Source organism: Passer domesticus, chromosome 4, assembly GCF_036417665.1.
Source record: "Passer domesticus isolate bPasDom1 chromosome 4, bPasDom1.hap1, whole genome shotgun sequence".
Lineage (NCBI taxonomy): Eukaryota > Metazoa > Chordata > Aves > Passeriformes > Passeridae > Passer > Passer domesticus.
This window is the reverse complement of record NC_087477.1, coordinates 60,612,963-60,628,595: the sequence shown is the minus strand read 5'-3', so window position 1 is coordinate 60,628,595 and position 15,633 is coordinate 60,612,963. Positions and strand designations below refer to the sequence as shown.

At 42.2% G+C, this 15,633-nt stretch overlaps 1 protein-coding gene across 2 annotated transcripts in view; it reads left to right on the top strand.

The window, feature by feature from the left end:
- The window catches only part of LIMCH1 (LIM and calponin homology domains 1), a 174,107-nt gene that overhangs the window by 137,287 nt on the left and 21,187 nt on the right, over nt 1-15,633 (top strand). For both annotated transcript variants that reach the window (XM_064418302.1, XM_064418303.1), the window contains 3 exons: nt 2,980-3,201; nt 12,512-12,641; nt 14,957-15,123. In XM_064418302.1, coding sequence (XP_064274372.1) covers nt 2,980-3,201; nt 12,512-12,641; nt 14,957-15,123 — 519 coding nt within the window. The remainder of the gene's footprint in view (nt 1-2,979; nt 3,202-12,511; nt 12,642-14,956; nt 15,124-15,633) is intronic.

Genomic DNA, 15,633 nt, shown 5'->3' with positions numbered 1-15,633 from the left:
TTTGACAAAATGGAAGGTGCAGAGAGTGTGGAAGCCCTGATTTTTGAAGCAAGACCTGAACTGACTTTTGTGTCAGGGGTCTGATTTTTGGCATACCCAACCAAGTGTGTGCCTACTCCTTCAGAGCCAAGAGCCAGCTTTCCCGAAGATATGCTCTGTCTTAAACATGCTTCTCACCAAGGATAAGTGGGGAAATCTGCTTCACAGGCATAAAGAGAAGATTTAGGTTGTGCATGGAGGTTTAGTGAAGCAGGTTGGTTCTGGGGTAGCAGAGTAGCTGGAAATTGATGGTGAGAGAAGGAGAGTGGCTCCATTGGATTGCAAGAACCGTGCGAAGACTATGGGAGTAAGAGAAGTAAGAAAACTTGGATGAAAGCGGTGCTGCTGGGAATAAGTCAGCTATGATTTGTGGGAGAAGAATGGGAAACAATATTCTAAAACCAGAATATGAAATCTGAGGTGTGTATCTTTTGACTGGGTGGTTCTGGAGAATGAGAGTAAGATACTGAACTAATGATAGAAAAAACAAAGAACTGAGATGTATTAAAAAGAACAGACCAGAATAAGTCAAGTTTGAAAACGTCTGCTGTTCATAGAGCCTGTACCAAAACTGGAGCTTACCCAAGTCTCATAGTAGTCATGTTGTGAACAGCGTGAATGAATCCTACTGGCATGGATGCCCCCAGTCTCTGGAGTTTGGGTTCCCTTCTGTCTGCCATTGCTCATGCTTTGCAAGTGGCATTCAAGTGTCCCTGAAGCCTGCTGATACCCCAGTAGCACTGCTACCATGTATATTCAGGTTGTTTACTTTCTAAAAAATAAGTCAGCTCTTTATAGCTAGTGAAAAAGTATGCTGTGATGTATAATTTATTGAAATCTGTCCCAGCTCCTGTGGAAACCACACTCCACCATTTTTCCTAGTTGAAACAAGAAACTGATAATTCCTGTTTCTCCTATACCCTGGTTGATATGCTCCAAGTTTACTTTTTAGATATCACTGAATCATGGATCTTTAGGTTTTTTCTGATCCTTGCCACTTTTTTCATCAGAGAACCAAGATATGTAGGTGTATCATCATAATGTTATTGCATATATAATTCATATAATGCGTATATAATGTTATTGCATATATAATATATTGCATATATATGTGGGAAGAAACTAACTCATGAAGGCTCCTACACCCCATGAGTCACCACAAAAAATGATTGAATCTTTTTCACATGATGTGAAAAAATGTGATTTGTCTCAGTAGGAATAATTCCTTAGCACATGTAGTTTTTGCATTATTTTCCCTTGAAACACCAGTCTGTCAATGATTCTTGGCTCTGGTGACAATGTGTTGACTTCCTCCAGATCAGAAGGAAAGGAGTATGTTTGTTTAACTCTTCAGCCAGGGCATCTGTCCTGTTCATCCGAACATTTGTGTTTCCTCCTTAATATAAATAGAGAAATGTCTTAGTCTAAACAGAGACACTGAAATGGATGGTGCAGCCTGCCAGTGTTTTCCTGGACTTTTTATTTTTGAGATCTTTAATAACCTGCCTCTCTAGCAGATAATCCAGCACACAGTTCCAGAAGACTTGGGGCTCAGTTCCTGCTCACACTTGTGTTTGGAAATAAACCCTGAGAGGTACTGTGTTAAGTGGATGATGTCAGTGTAGAAAGGGAGGGAACATTTTCATCTGAAAAACACTCAGAAGGAGTGAAACAGGTGATGGAGCTGATTGTGCAAGGGCTAACTGCCTCCACCTTCCTGCACATCTGGCAGAGCTAAGGATGGCTCAGATATGGCCTCTTAGTTAATCATGCTTATAAAGAACAAGCTCTGGATGCACATGTACGAGAAGTCAATGGAAGGAGTTTGCCCTTAGCCTGCTTGAGATATCCAAGCTGTTCACTCAATAAATAAGGAAGAACCTCTGTGCCCAGAGTAGCAAAGCCCTCCTTACTCCTCCTTATGCCTGCTGACAAGCCTGTAAACATCTGTGCTGTGGGCAGGCAGGAGCACAGCAGCAATGTGGTGGTATGAGACATGGTCCTTTCCTGGTCTCTCTCACCTGGGCCCACTTAAGGTGAATGGCTAGCGAGTTCTCTGTAGCAAGACTTCTCCTGTATGCTTCTACAAAGTGCTCTTCAAATTGAAGGGAGTCTTTACATGCCACCTCCATTCAGAAATTTCAGTGTGAAAGTGCCAAGAAGTTGTATCAATTCAGAGGAAGAAGCCAAAGCATATTTTGTACTTTCTTCTTTGCTTAAAGGTTCCTTAGCAGGAATATATGGCCATCAAGGAGCTAGCTTGACCCTGAGAAATAGGTAGTGAAACTGTTTCAACATTCTCGTTTTCAAGGAGATTGCCTAAAGTAATTTTTTAGGAAAGCACCTATCTATTTGACTGCCTTATGGAGAGGGTGGAATGGCCAGTTTTATTTGCTGGTGCCTTGATTCTCTGTTATGAACAATAAAGAACAAGCAGATGAACTCTGCTGCTCCTGTCCCTTCAAAGTTCACATGACAGTGCTTCAAAAAGTACAGACTGCTAATACAGTGGTGAGGTCATTGAGGTACATAAGCAGTTCATCAGTATAATTAGTCCTGGAGAACCTGCTTAGCTCTTGCATAAGGCAATTTAAAACACAGCAGTTTTGGTCTAAATTTAACATAAAAATTGATATTTTTTTTAAACAGCCTTTGATCTGTGATGCCCACAAAGGGTGTCTGTATGTTACTGGGAGAATGGAATGTGGGAAACCAGGAAATCCAGAAAAATTATTTCTTTGTGCCTGTATTTTGTTTATGAGCCCTCTAGGGTCACAGGGTCTTCTGTTTTGGCCTGTTGAATGAGATATGTGCTTGGCTTCATCCCTCACTGATAACACAGACTGTGTTAATGATTGTACTATCATGTTGAATTCCTAATTTCCTAAATTCCTTTGAATGCTACTTGTCTCAGCATATTTATTTAACTGTATTCTGCAGGTAGATGGAAAAGTCAGCATGAATGGAGAAAATGTCAACGGCACGGAAGAAAAGGATAAAGAATGTACAACAGTAATATTTACTCCTTCACCAACCAGATCTGTGAAATTTGATGGAGTAGCCCGAGGGGACAAGTCCCCAGTAGAGTTGAAGAAGGACCCCCCAAGTGTTGAGCTCAGTTTACAGAGTCCTGCCACTCAGAGTGTGCACAAAGAGCCAACAGTAAGACCAACACGAACAAACCAGCCTTACTTTCTGTGCCAATTTTCTGTCTCATGATGTGTTTAATCACTAACTAATGCTACCCGAGTGTCTCTGTTTGCCTTATTGCAAAAGGGTGTGCCCAGACCAGGAACAAACTATAAACAAAACCCCAAGTCCTTTGTAAATTAAAGGCTTCTTCCTTTTGTATGTGGGTAGAGAAATAGGAGGGTAAAATTAAAAAATCTTTTTGCAGCCACTGGGGATTTTGGAGGGATATACTTTTTTTGTCTTTTTCGTTTTTGTTGTTGTTTTGGGGTTTTTTTTCCAGATGCCATGCAGCTGATAAGTAAGCTTTAAATGTGCTGGGCCAGGGAGAAATTGGTTCAGTGTCCCAGCCGTTGTGCAGGTTTATTCAGCGCTTCTCCTAATGTAAGCTGATTAGATCAGCAACATAATTGGACTGTGTGAGCCATTATAATTAGTCTCAGTTTTCAGTTTTCAAAAGAGGATGTGGATGTGCTGGCAGTTTTGAACATTTGGTTTTCATTCCCCTCTCAGAAACATTAGAAAAGGGGATAAGCTATTGAAATGCTCAGAGGGGCCAACATGCTTCTTAACTGTCTTATCAGAGAAACAAATTAATTTTACCTTTTCATCTATCTCTCCCCCTCTTCCCCAGAGAAAAAGGCAGGAGTAAAACTAGAGCATATCACAGCAGGCATCTAGATGCTACAAAACTGTAATAAAAGTAGATAGTAAAAACAAAACAAGAAATAAGGAGTGGATTGAAAAGAGAGCATGTGAAAGGCTGCAAGCAAGAGACAGCAGAGGGAATTCTCACAATTTTTTCCTGTGTAACAACAAAGAGAATTGGAGATGTGGTGAGAGTTGGAGTATGATAATTTTTTCTTTCATCTCTGATTTCATCCAAGCATTGGCCAGATGGATAACAGGGAGCAGTCAGAGATCTGTCCTGGGGCATGATGGCTCATTCATGAGAAAGGGTTTGTGTTTTACTCCCCTGCTTAATGCCAGTCTCTAGCGATGGACAATCAAATCAAGGAGCCTGCAGCAATCATGGGAACTGGAATGAGCACAGACTCGATGCTGTCAGAGAGAGCTGGTATTGAGTCAAAAGTGAATGATTTGCAGGGAGGGCAGGGCTGAGCCTGTCCTGTCACAACGGTTTGGCTGTGAGGGAAAAGCCAGGTAAGCATTGCATCTGATACAGAAGAGCAGGTAATGGGAGTGTTTGGAGAATAAAGAACCTCAGCTTGCTAGACATTAGAATGTCAATGACAATCAGAAAAGTAGTGAAGTAGAAATGTTAATGTCTCCTTTTTTAGGAATTTCAGGCCTAGTTAGAGTTATGAGGAATCTCAGCAGCAGAAGTCACTGTTAGTTCTTGAGTGTGCTTGTGTCTGTTTGATGTCCTATCATCCTCCCTTTTCTACAGCTTTGAGGATGACATGGCCAGCTGAATGCAAATTTTTCTGTGTCTGGTTTCTCCTTCCAATTCTTAGCTCTTGTCGTGATACTGGCAAAGGAGGCAGAAGAGTTTGACTCAGATTCCTTGTGACTCTTGACATGTACAGAATAGTCCCTGGCTTGTCAGCTTGAATGCACTTAATGATGAAGCCTACAAGAGAGAATGAATGTGCACCAAAATGGTGCTAGTGACAGAGTGTCTGTGCTCTAACTCCATATTTTATATCACTAGCCTCACAATTCCATCAGCAATGTGACTGGGTAGTACAAATCATTGTAATTACTCCTGGCACTTCAGCTTCAAGCAAAGGTATGTGTGTTAAGTGTGTCAAGGACAGAGGAAGGAAAGCTGATTGCTTTTATGGGGATCTTCCGTGGGAAAACAGGTGGAATATACTGAATGTGATGAGAGAGAAGACAAGAAGATTTGCCTGTCACTGGAAGAGAATTTACCAGCCTAAAATAAGATTTCAGGTTCTGTTTCTTCTGGAAGTTTACTTCTCTTTTCCCAAATGCTTCTTTTTAATTTTACAGGTCTCCATGCCTCAGACTAAGGCATGGGCAGTAACTTAGCTATTGAGCATGCAGGAAAGCCTTGGTTTTTTTGATGGAAAGGGCTTAGATGCAAGGTTACAGAGACAGGACAGGGTGCTGATGTTTGGCTTCTCCACTGTGGGTCTTGGGACACAGACAAGCACTACTATAGACACCTTGGTGTGGATGTGATTGGTCTGGGGCCTTATCTGAAAGAACTGGGCAGCTACGCTGGACTCACTTCACTCAGCCTTCTTCCTGTACTTATTTTACTTCAGACTTTGGACAACTAACACAACGATGTCAGCCTCATCTGCAGACCCTGAAAGGCTAAACTGCTCTCTGAAGGATATAACCCCTCCTAGGAAGGTTGGGAATCCAGATTAGGAAATATAAGATCCTTCTGGGCTTGTTCCACTCCCCATAAAATGAGACCTCTTGATAGTAGGATACTGCATCTACCTGTCACTGTCAGCATTCCAGAAGGGAAAAAGAGGTGTGAAGTTTGCTCCAGGGATGGGACTTCCAAGCTACATATTCTTAGAAGTAAGGAAGCCTTCTGAAAGCCTCCACTTTCACCTCCCACAAGGAGAAAACAGGGCTGTAGGTTTTATCTGATGCTTAACCCTTCTGACATTCCAGAAGAGAAAGAGAAAATGACAGAAACAAGCATAGAAAAGCAGCTGAGATGAAGAAGAGCTGTCTAGAGTGGAAGAAATTACTGAAGCTCTTTTGCCCTGAGAAGACTTCTACAAATTAAGCATATTTTCAAAGCCATTTCTAAACTTGCTTTCACTGTGCTTATTTGTATATTTTATTGATTCAGTTCTTGTTAGATGTGTCCTTCCCAGGCTTTGAATAAGATTCACAGACAATAGTTCTGTTAAGAAGTTATGAGTCAGAGGTTTGTTTTTCCCCCTCTAGTTGCTTGTAGATTTGGGTTGGTTTTGTGTTTAATTCATTCATTTTCTACTCCAGGTCTCTTTTGTGAAATATATATTTATTTTCTTATACACCTTACCTACGGCACTCCTGTCCTCCCCTTCTGATTTTCTTCCTGTTCTTTACATGCTCCTTCCTCCTCCTCCATCCCTCATAGGGCTGCTCCCCTGCTGTTTCTGTTCATTTGTCAAACGGATGAGTTCTGTCTTCTCTCAGCCTGGCAGGCTTCCCTTTGAAGTCCCTTCTGTAGTCCTAGTTTGAATCTGTCTGGCTGCCCTCAGGCGTTGTCTGCAACAGGGGAAGATGCAATGCAACTGTACTCCAACAGTGCTTTTGGCCTGAAGTTTATTTAAGTTGTACCACTTAAAACACTAATACTATTGAGGCTCTTGAGGAGCAAGAGAAGTGCAGAGATCATTTCCTGTGGGTGAGACCTCAGTGTCAGTTGTCTTTTTGAGAAGAGAAAGACCCCATCTATATGTGAATCAAATAATGTTTGGCAACCAGAGATTGACTGGGAAACATATGTGCATCTGCCTAAATCTACAGTGAAATGGGATGCAAAAACCTGCAGCAGGTGGGCAGGACAGTAAAGAAAAATATTATCAAAAAATGTACTTATATCTCTAGAGTATAGGTAGAGCTTTAGGTAGAGTATAGGTAGTGTATAAGTGAGTTTACAAGAGACTTACCATTGCTTAAATTAGCTTATGAAATTTTGCCTATGATTAAAGGCTAAAAAGGATAAATTTGACCTACAAACAGGAGGAAAATATCCCACTGGTCTTTGTGGAGCAATGTGGTGCTAAGAGGGGTGGTAGGTAAAGCATTCCTATACCTCTCAATGCAGTTGGAAAAACTGGGCACAAGCCCAAAGACTGATCAATCAGTGGCAATACCAGCAATAATGTGGAAATCATCTCCTCATTCTGGTCCTACCTATGAGCCATTTAGGCTGTGTTTTCTTCCCATTTTACACAATAGTGGTGGATGCTACGAGTGCTGAGAAGTTGTATCTGCTAGCTCTTTGAATCAGAAGTTGGCAAAGTAAATATTTTGTTTTAGAACAGTGTTTGTGCAGATTTTAGTGTAGGGGAATTAATTTGTCAGTAAGTAAGTAACATCACTTTATTTTAACCAATCTTTATGCAAGCACGTAGAAATTGTTGGCTTCCTACAGCTCTAACTATAACTTTGCTCAGATCAACAAAAAAAAATAGGCAGCAACCTAAAAAAGATCAGGGTGAGGTGGTGGTGGGGAGAGACAGCTTTCTTTTAATTTCTCTCTAGCTAGCTTAAACTTGTCCATTTCTACTCACTGCACGCTTGGCAAAAAATTAACTTATTTTCTATATCCAAGTAACACTCTCCTTCATGTGGAAAAATTCACTGATTGAACTGAGATTAAAGTACAAGCTTTCTTGTGGTTGAGGATTGTTGCCCAAGCTACAGGAGAGCAGGGCTGAAATCCTGGTTTGTACGTATCCGGTAAGACAAGTCTTTGTTCTTTGATTCATTATGAGATACACTCGTAGAGTAAGTCTGTCTGTTCCAGATTGACAGCTTTGCCTTGAACCACACATGAAAAGATGCACAGAGGGCTGGACTACCTGAAGGGAAAAAGGTGTAGGATGAGAAGTGAGAGCAGCAAAGCTTCAAAGCAGCTAGAAGGGAACTCTGCTCAGCAGGTTATGAGCATAACATGCCTGTCTCCTGTCCTTCAGACAGCCATGTACTTTTCACTGTCTGTCAGTGAAAGAAGCTGATTTTACACACCAGTTGAGCAGTAATAACTCTAATGATTATCAGAAATACTTCATACTTTCTTGCAACATTTTCAGGACTTCTCTGTCAGTTACTGATTACCCTGATCTTTTGTTGTAAATAGCTGGCCTGAATATAGCATTATATAGCTGGCAGATGACTTAACCTGTTGAAGCAGTGTTTTGGCTGTAGTACTATATCTGGCATAGCATGCAAGAAACTAAGCTGTGGCAGCCCAAGGCTGTGCCATCATTACCACTCACATCAGCTGCCAACATTAATTTTGATGAGGAAATCTTTGTATAAAAAATTTTTAGTCAGTGATATGTGTAGAATTCTAATCACAGTTTTGTGATTTGTCAGACAATTTCTACATGTGGCTGTTGATGTTGGAACCACTTTCATTCCTGAATGCTTTTACAGATTTTAAATTGTAGTTTTAACCTGATTCTGTCTTGATATCTCTGCATTCTCACTGGTTCTAGACAGCTTGGTTTGTGATGCTTTCATATAAAATACAATAACAATATTTCACATGATTTTGTGTGCAAGCAGTGTTAACTGAGCTATATTTTGATTTCATTTACAAGAAGGATTAATAAAGTTCTACTCTAACTTCCTTTGGAGTTTGTATTCTTGTAGAAGTTGTGATACTTTATGTGCTAGGTATTTCTGGTTATTGTATTTTTAGGGTTTTATTAAGGCTGTAAAGTTCTGCCACAGCAGTAGCCACTATGGCCATTTCTGGCTTGTATAATCTTAATCAAAAAATGCTTGGACTGATATACTAGTTTATGTGATTAAAATACTGTCTCTCACAAACTGAACTAATTTATTTTTATGGCTAATAGGTGTTTGGTAACACTGTATGCTTGTGCTTGTGTCTTTGTTAAATGGATACTTTGTTTAGCAGAACACGGGTGTTGCTTTATCCTCTGTACTGATGTGCTCATAACCACAACTGCCATCACAGTATTTAACTTTCCATCATTAATTAAGGCTGAGTCATAAATGGGGAAGCTTACTTTAACTCCTGGGCATCCAGATGCATAGGGCAATCAAAACACCCATCCAAGCAGACAGCATTCTTCAGTATTTAGAAGTTTTAGTAGGACAGTCTGGACACCAGGCTGATGTGTGGGCCGAGATAATCACAGCCCCCTGCACTGAGGTTTTCCATACTCCTCTTGAAGGCTTCATTGCCTGTGGTGGTGTTGTGTGAGCTTCCCTCACATGCACCTCAGCAGAGCCTGTGTTTGAATGGCCCTGCAGAAAGAGACCTCTGTCCCCACAGACACAAATGACAGAAGGGTGGTGAGAGTCCTTCATCACAAGGCATGAGAGCTGCACCCAGAACTGAAGCACCTCAGAAATGTCACTCACTAGGTTACTGAGTCTTTCAGTCAAAATACAGTCCTCTTAGGTGTAATGAAATGTTTGTACACCTTTTTTTATGTTCAGTGATAACATCATCATTTGACTACAAATATTTATGAAATGTGAAGCATGATAGTCTGTAGAAAAGATATTTTATCAGTTGTATCAGCACAAAAATTTTCTTAAGTGTATCATATACCTATGGATAAAATACTAGATAATACTACATTAATTTGGTGTTATAAATAGAATTAAATCTAGTGGAAATAAGAGAGTTCCCCAGTGAAGTTGACTTAATTTTTTTATAAATTAGTTATTAATCAGTTTTATATTTTTAGCTGTATGTCACTACTATTTAATTGCTCAGCGGAGGGAGGAGAAAGAGTCAAGTCTCGTGAGCAGGAACAGAACTTCTGCAGCATGCCATTGGAAAGTCAATTTTCCTGCAGCAAGAAGTAGCTCTTTTTTCTATAAATAACATTTATGTCTATACCTGATTCAACCTCCTGGATATAGGTGATGGGTAGGTTTAGTTACTGTGCTTGTGCAGAACAGCTGCACGACAGCACCGTGTTTGGGTTCCTGAGGTAACTGCAGACCCAGAGGTGGTACAGGTGCATTATGTATGTCCATCATGCATCACTGCAGCATTCACTGAGCAACAGTGAATTTTAGCCCCTCTGAGAGGCCATAGTGGCTGTAGTCTTTCTCCAGCAGCAGCTGACATCATCAATTGACTTTCTTGGTAGTTTAAGACTTTTTGTATTGGCCCCACGAATATAACAGTTTATCGCTTTAAAGCCTCTGAGGTTGAAATTAAAGTTGAATGTATTTATTTATTTAATTTTTCAATTTGGACAGTTCCTTTTTGAGAGTGAAGGGTGAATTCCACTGTTTTGCCAAAAATATTATCAATGTAAATATCAGTAATTGAAATCTACCACAATTTCTTTGGGAGGGCTTATGGTTTGGACAGTGGGTGTGGAGCCTCTTGCTTTTCCATGAAACCTACCTTGTTTAGGGCAAATCATGAGCTCTCAATAATAGCCATTTGTTTAGGTTAAACAGAGTTTTGTAGGTTGTAGAATGACAGGTTGTAGGTCTCTAGCTGAGTCTGCTGCTCAAAATAGGATCAGACATGAGATCAGAACAGTTTGCTAAGGGCTTGATCATTCAACACCTCTGGGGATGGAGATGGCGCAACCTATCCGGCTAGCCTGTCCTCATGCAGAAAGGAAATACTTATTTCTGCTTTAAGCAAGGTTGGGAAGGATTTCCTGTAGCTTCTCCCCCGACTGCTGTTGCATCAGGAGCCAGAACTGAGGCTGAAGGGGGAATTTTCTTTAGTTGCAGTAGAATTCTGCTGGGACTTTTGTGATGAAACTCTCAGTGACACACCAGGCTGGCATTCAGATGAACTGGGGGATAGAGAGGTGGGTTATATGAAAGAAAAGAGCAACTAAGTGGCAAGAGATAAACCTCTGGGCCACAGGACTTGCAGTCTTTGGAGCGTTTCTCTGGGGCTATGTTTTAGCCTGTGCCTCATCTCCAGAGACCACCCCTCCTGGGAGTGTGTGAGACTTGGAGGGGAGAGGTCTGTGCTTTCCTCACTCTTGGTATAGATGCATTCACAGGTGGACATGGTAGAGAGGAAGTCCTGAAACTTTCCACATTACCTTTTTGTAGACACTATTTCACTTTCTGCCTCATCCAGTTGAAGAGCAGCTTTTAGGCAGGTGGGAGATGTGTCTCCATGTCTTGCCTGGGACAGAGGCTGAGGGTGGCAGAGGTGAGGGTGCACTGGAAAGTGGTGGCAGTGACGAGGATGGCAGGCAGCCAGCCCCAGCAAGCACTGCTGCCTCTAGAGACTCGTGGCTGTGATCTGGCGCCTGTCCTGCTGAGAGGTGGCAGCACAGCCCTTGGCAGCTGCAGGACCCTTCTCTTGTTCCCAACACTGCTGGCTGCCTGCTGGGCTTGCCTGGGTCACTGGTCCTGGCCATGGCCCCACACCGGTCTGCAGGACATCTTCCTAGATATGGTCCTGCCCCTCTTGAGAGCGTGTCTCCCTCCAGAGAGGAGACAGGGTGGGGATTCACAAGCTATGCCAGCAGTAAAGTTCTCTGGAGCTCTGTGGGAAGGTGTTGACATCCTGTTGGCATTGCCAGCAGATGCCTCCAGTTATGGAGCTGTGAGACCCCAGGCCTTTTTTTCATGGGGCATGGTCAGATAAGGGGCCATAGGCTCATGTGGGCCTGCAGGAATAGGAAACAGGATCCATACATAAGGTGAGGGTTGATTCCTGCCTGCAGAAAAGAGGAAATTTGATCAGATGTCCTCCTTTGCAGCTGTTAAGAAGATGGAGGAGTGGGAATAGGACAGAGAGTGCACAATAGGCTATTTCTGAAATATGTTACTTTTTATATCAAAAATTAGTCTGCATTTTTTATTTTCCTCCATTGAATGTGCCATTTTCTAGACCTTGGATGCATTAGAAGCACAAGCTATCGGCAATGGCTGTTAGCTTTCCTGCAGATTTTTCTTGGTTTGCCTTCTGGAAAAGCAGACGTATGGTGGAAGCTGCTGAATAGATCAGCTGAAGTGTTACCCTTGTTTTGACAGTGTAGTCTTAACTCTGCAGCAGCCCTGTCCAGGTCAGGAAGCTTGCTTTTCAAAGGCATTTGAATTATTGGCTTGATACAGTCTCACCATATTTTTTCAGTCCTCTCTTAATAGTGTTTCAAGTATTTCATTACCTTTAATACAAACTCTGGCTTTTCCCTTCAGATAACAGATTGTTTAGACAACCGTGAAATAAAGGAAGTATTTCATTACTTTGCCACTTTCCAAACCCTAGTATGTGCTATCTGTTCACTAATGCATACATTTGTGTGTTATTCTGGAAGGGGAAACTAGGGGTGAAATGTGTGCTTATCTCCAGCTAACACAATCCAAGATATCCTACAGTTTTAAAAGCTTGTATGAGCTATTCCAAACCAACCACATTAATGGCTGATGATGAGTGATTTGAAAAGGAGATTAAAGCACAGCCATTCAATACCAGAATGGGCACATATTCCTCTGAAACATTCTCCCCAACACCCTGCTGAGCTCCACACTGATGTGGTTCGGACACACTACAAAGGAGCAGCAAGCACTGCCTTGAGGAACTAGCACATACTTTTATTTCCACTGTGCTCACTCCATGCTGTGTTCCTCTCTCCAGGCCTCCCCAGTGGAACTGAATGCAGCTGACAGCCTGCAAGCCGAGCCCAGTCCCAGCAGTGTGACGCCTGCCCCCCCGGAGTGCCCATCCCCAGGTGGGTGTGCTGCTGCCCTCACCCTGCCCTGCCCAGGTGAGTGTGCTGCCTCCCCTCACCCTGCCCTTGCCCTTCCTCACCTATGGGCCTGGGGTGAGGCACACCCTGTGGCAGGAATCTGCTAAGAGCACCACCAGCAGCACCAACAGGACTCAGAAAATGCTGCAAATGTCAGTAATCTTAACATAAAATGAAATTGTACGCTGTCAGAACATTCACTGCAGCAGCCTCCCAAGGGATGTATTAGAACCCCTGTGGCAGGAGGTTTTTCCTGTGCAGCTGGACAGGGTGCTAAAGAATCTCCTCTGGCTCCCTTTCCCACAAGAGGTGGGACTAGATGGTCTATTGAGGTCCTTTCCAGCCTGGGCTGTTCTGTCATTCTGTAGTTGAAATGACACACCTGAGTGGTCCACTTGTCCATCTGTGTGACTGAGAAGCCACTGTCACAGCATGCTGTAACCAGAAAGCAACAAGAGCAGAAGCTACCAGTCACTAATAGTTTCTGGCACATTTTTCCCCCCTCAAGACATTAAGGAATGGGGAGAAAGAGTAATAAGGGGCACTTCACTCCCTGTAGGGGCTTTAAATGGACAGTATTGTGCAGACTTCTAATTTTCTGCCTTAAAGCCTTTATGCATGATTCCTAATCTGAGGAAAGGAATTTGCTGGTAGAATTTTAAGCTGTTTTCCTCAAAAGTGTGTTTCTGAAACATTGTCTTTGAGTAGGCACTTTATTTGCTGTATGCTGTTATATTAAGTTCATGGTATTTTTTTATTGTTCATTTTTTAAAATGTGTCTATTAAAGTTCAGCTTGGTTTATGTCAGTAGAAAGTACTATGTCAAGTAGGTGTTTAAATGAGATCACTGGCTGTAGTTGGTATGTAAGAATAATGCTCCTATTTGCTGAGGATAAGTGTGACTTAAACAATTGAGCTTTGCCCTCAAACATCAGTGAGGTACCATTCCCCAAAGATTAGAAGCACATGGTCTGTTAGCACGGGCTCATTAGCTGCCTTAATTACTTTGGCTTCTAGATGCCAAAGTACATAGTTTAACAATTTTGAGTTGCATCTGGCAGGTAATGTAGAAGGTACAATCTTGTAATGAAATGACAAAATTCTCCTCTCAAGAGTCAACAGTGATGAGCTGGTGCTGTCTACAAATCACAAAGCCATCTTGGCTGCAGCTCCCCAGCTGTCAGAAATGCTAAACCTTAAGTACTGACAGCAAATTTTAATATTGTCTGGCAAGGAAAACTGACATAGCATTGCTAAAATTGAAATGATAAAGTAACATGGAGTTTTCATTATGTCTGCTTTGGAGGAATGGATGAGGTCCAAACTGTGTGAACTTCTTGTAAACAACTTGTCTGCTGTTCAGTACAAGCCAAACACTTCCATGCTGTGGCCCCTGTGGCACTAATGGTGGGGAAACAACTCCAGAGGAGGGTGCATCTGCCTTGGCAGCAGCAGCTCTTGTCTCTTTGTGGAGTTGTGAGCTGCATCTCTTTCTTAGCTTATTCTCCCAGCCTGTTAAAGAGGTGTACTCAGAAGCTGCCAATGCTGCTGTGGTGGAAAGGGGACAGGATCTGCAGTTTCTCCTGGAGGAGGTTGGAGACTTGTCTGGGTGCTTATTCAGTGCCTGAGATGCTGGTGACTGCTCTGCTTGCCGTGGTGGTATCAGCTATCAGCAGTTTAGCTGTCAAAGCTGTCGACCTGTGTGCTTCTAGGCTCTTCTCCCAGAAACCAGCATCAACTTGTTGGGTTTCTTTAAGAATTAGATGACAACTAGGTTATTCCAGTCCAAGGCTGCCTGTTAGCAGTTTGTTGTCTGATGCTTAACTGATTGTCAGTGGAAGTGGTAGGTTTAGTGAAAATAGGCAATATGAAATATCCTCCAGTGCTGACAGTGACACCAGGTCATATAGCTAATTATCTCTGTAACATCTTAGGGTAGGAGTCATCACATAAGTAAAGAGATCTTAGCTCAGTAGGCCCATTGTAGGTTACAGCTCATGTCAGCCAGAGGAGTGCCTGAAATAAAAGTTTGTGTGACTCTTTCGCAAGGACTTCTTGTGTGTTTTGGTTGACCACGAAGGGTGTCCCATGATGCCCAAGCCAAGTGTAAGGGCATACATTCTGATAGGTGAATTTCATTCTTTGAGTCTCATCTTCTCTGAGAGATTAATTTTTCCAGTGTTGAAGAAACAATTTTATTTTTTCAAAACATACAGTAAATGGGCTCACAGTACATCCAGTAAGAAACTGGATTGTAAGAAATAGGCATGTTTTATTTGAAAAAGTATCTTAACCTTGCAACACTATCTCTTATATGTCTGGATTGGGTTTAGATCAAAAGCAATTCAAGTCAACTGCAGCTTGTTCCAGCCCTGTTGTGAAGAGATTAGAATTTCTTCCCAGTCCTGTCCCTTCAGAGGAAAATGCTTCAAGCAAGAAAGATGTGAAGAAAGCTGAAACAGAGCAGCAGAAGGAAGCAGAGCTCCCTTCTACACAAGAGGTATATACAGGCAAGAAAAAGAGGGAGTGGAGGGAAAAAAAGAAAAAGGAAAGAGAAATATCTTATATAGAAATGCTTATTGTGCAAATTGGTAATTTTCTCCATAAAATGTCACTTCAGGAGTTCATTCAAAACATGACCCTGAAGGATGGTTTCAGCTGCCAAATCGTGTGGTCATCAGAGAGTTCCCCCTCAAAAGGAACTCCACAGTGCATGCCTGTAGCATTTGAACCTGTAAACTGGTGAGACTAGAAATGAGAACTTAACCTACAAACCCCAGTCCCACCACCTGTTGGGAGGGCAAGGTATCCAGGTGGAACTTATCCTCTTAGTCCTCTTGAAGTGCTAAACAAGTGCTGGTGGTGGCAGAGGTAACAAACAGCTGTGACCATATTGCTCTTTCAGGTAAGTCAGATGTTGGTTAGTCAGGTGGTGATAGAGGATTGACTTTGCTGTGCAGGGCAGTGAGAATGTCAACAGGAAACAGCTACCAGTTACTTACAGGACTTC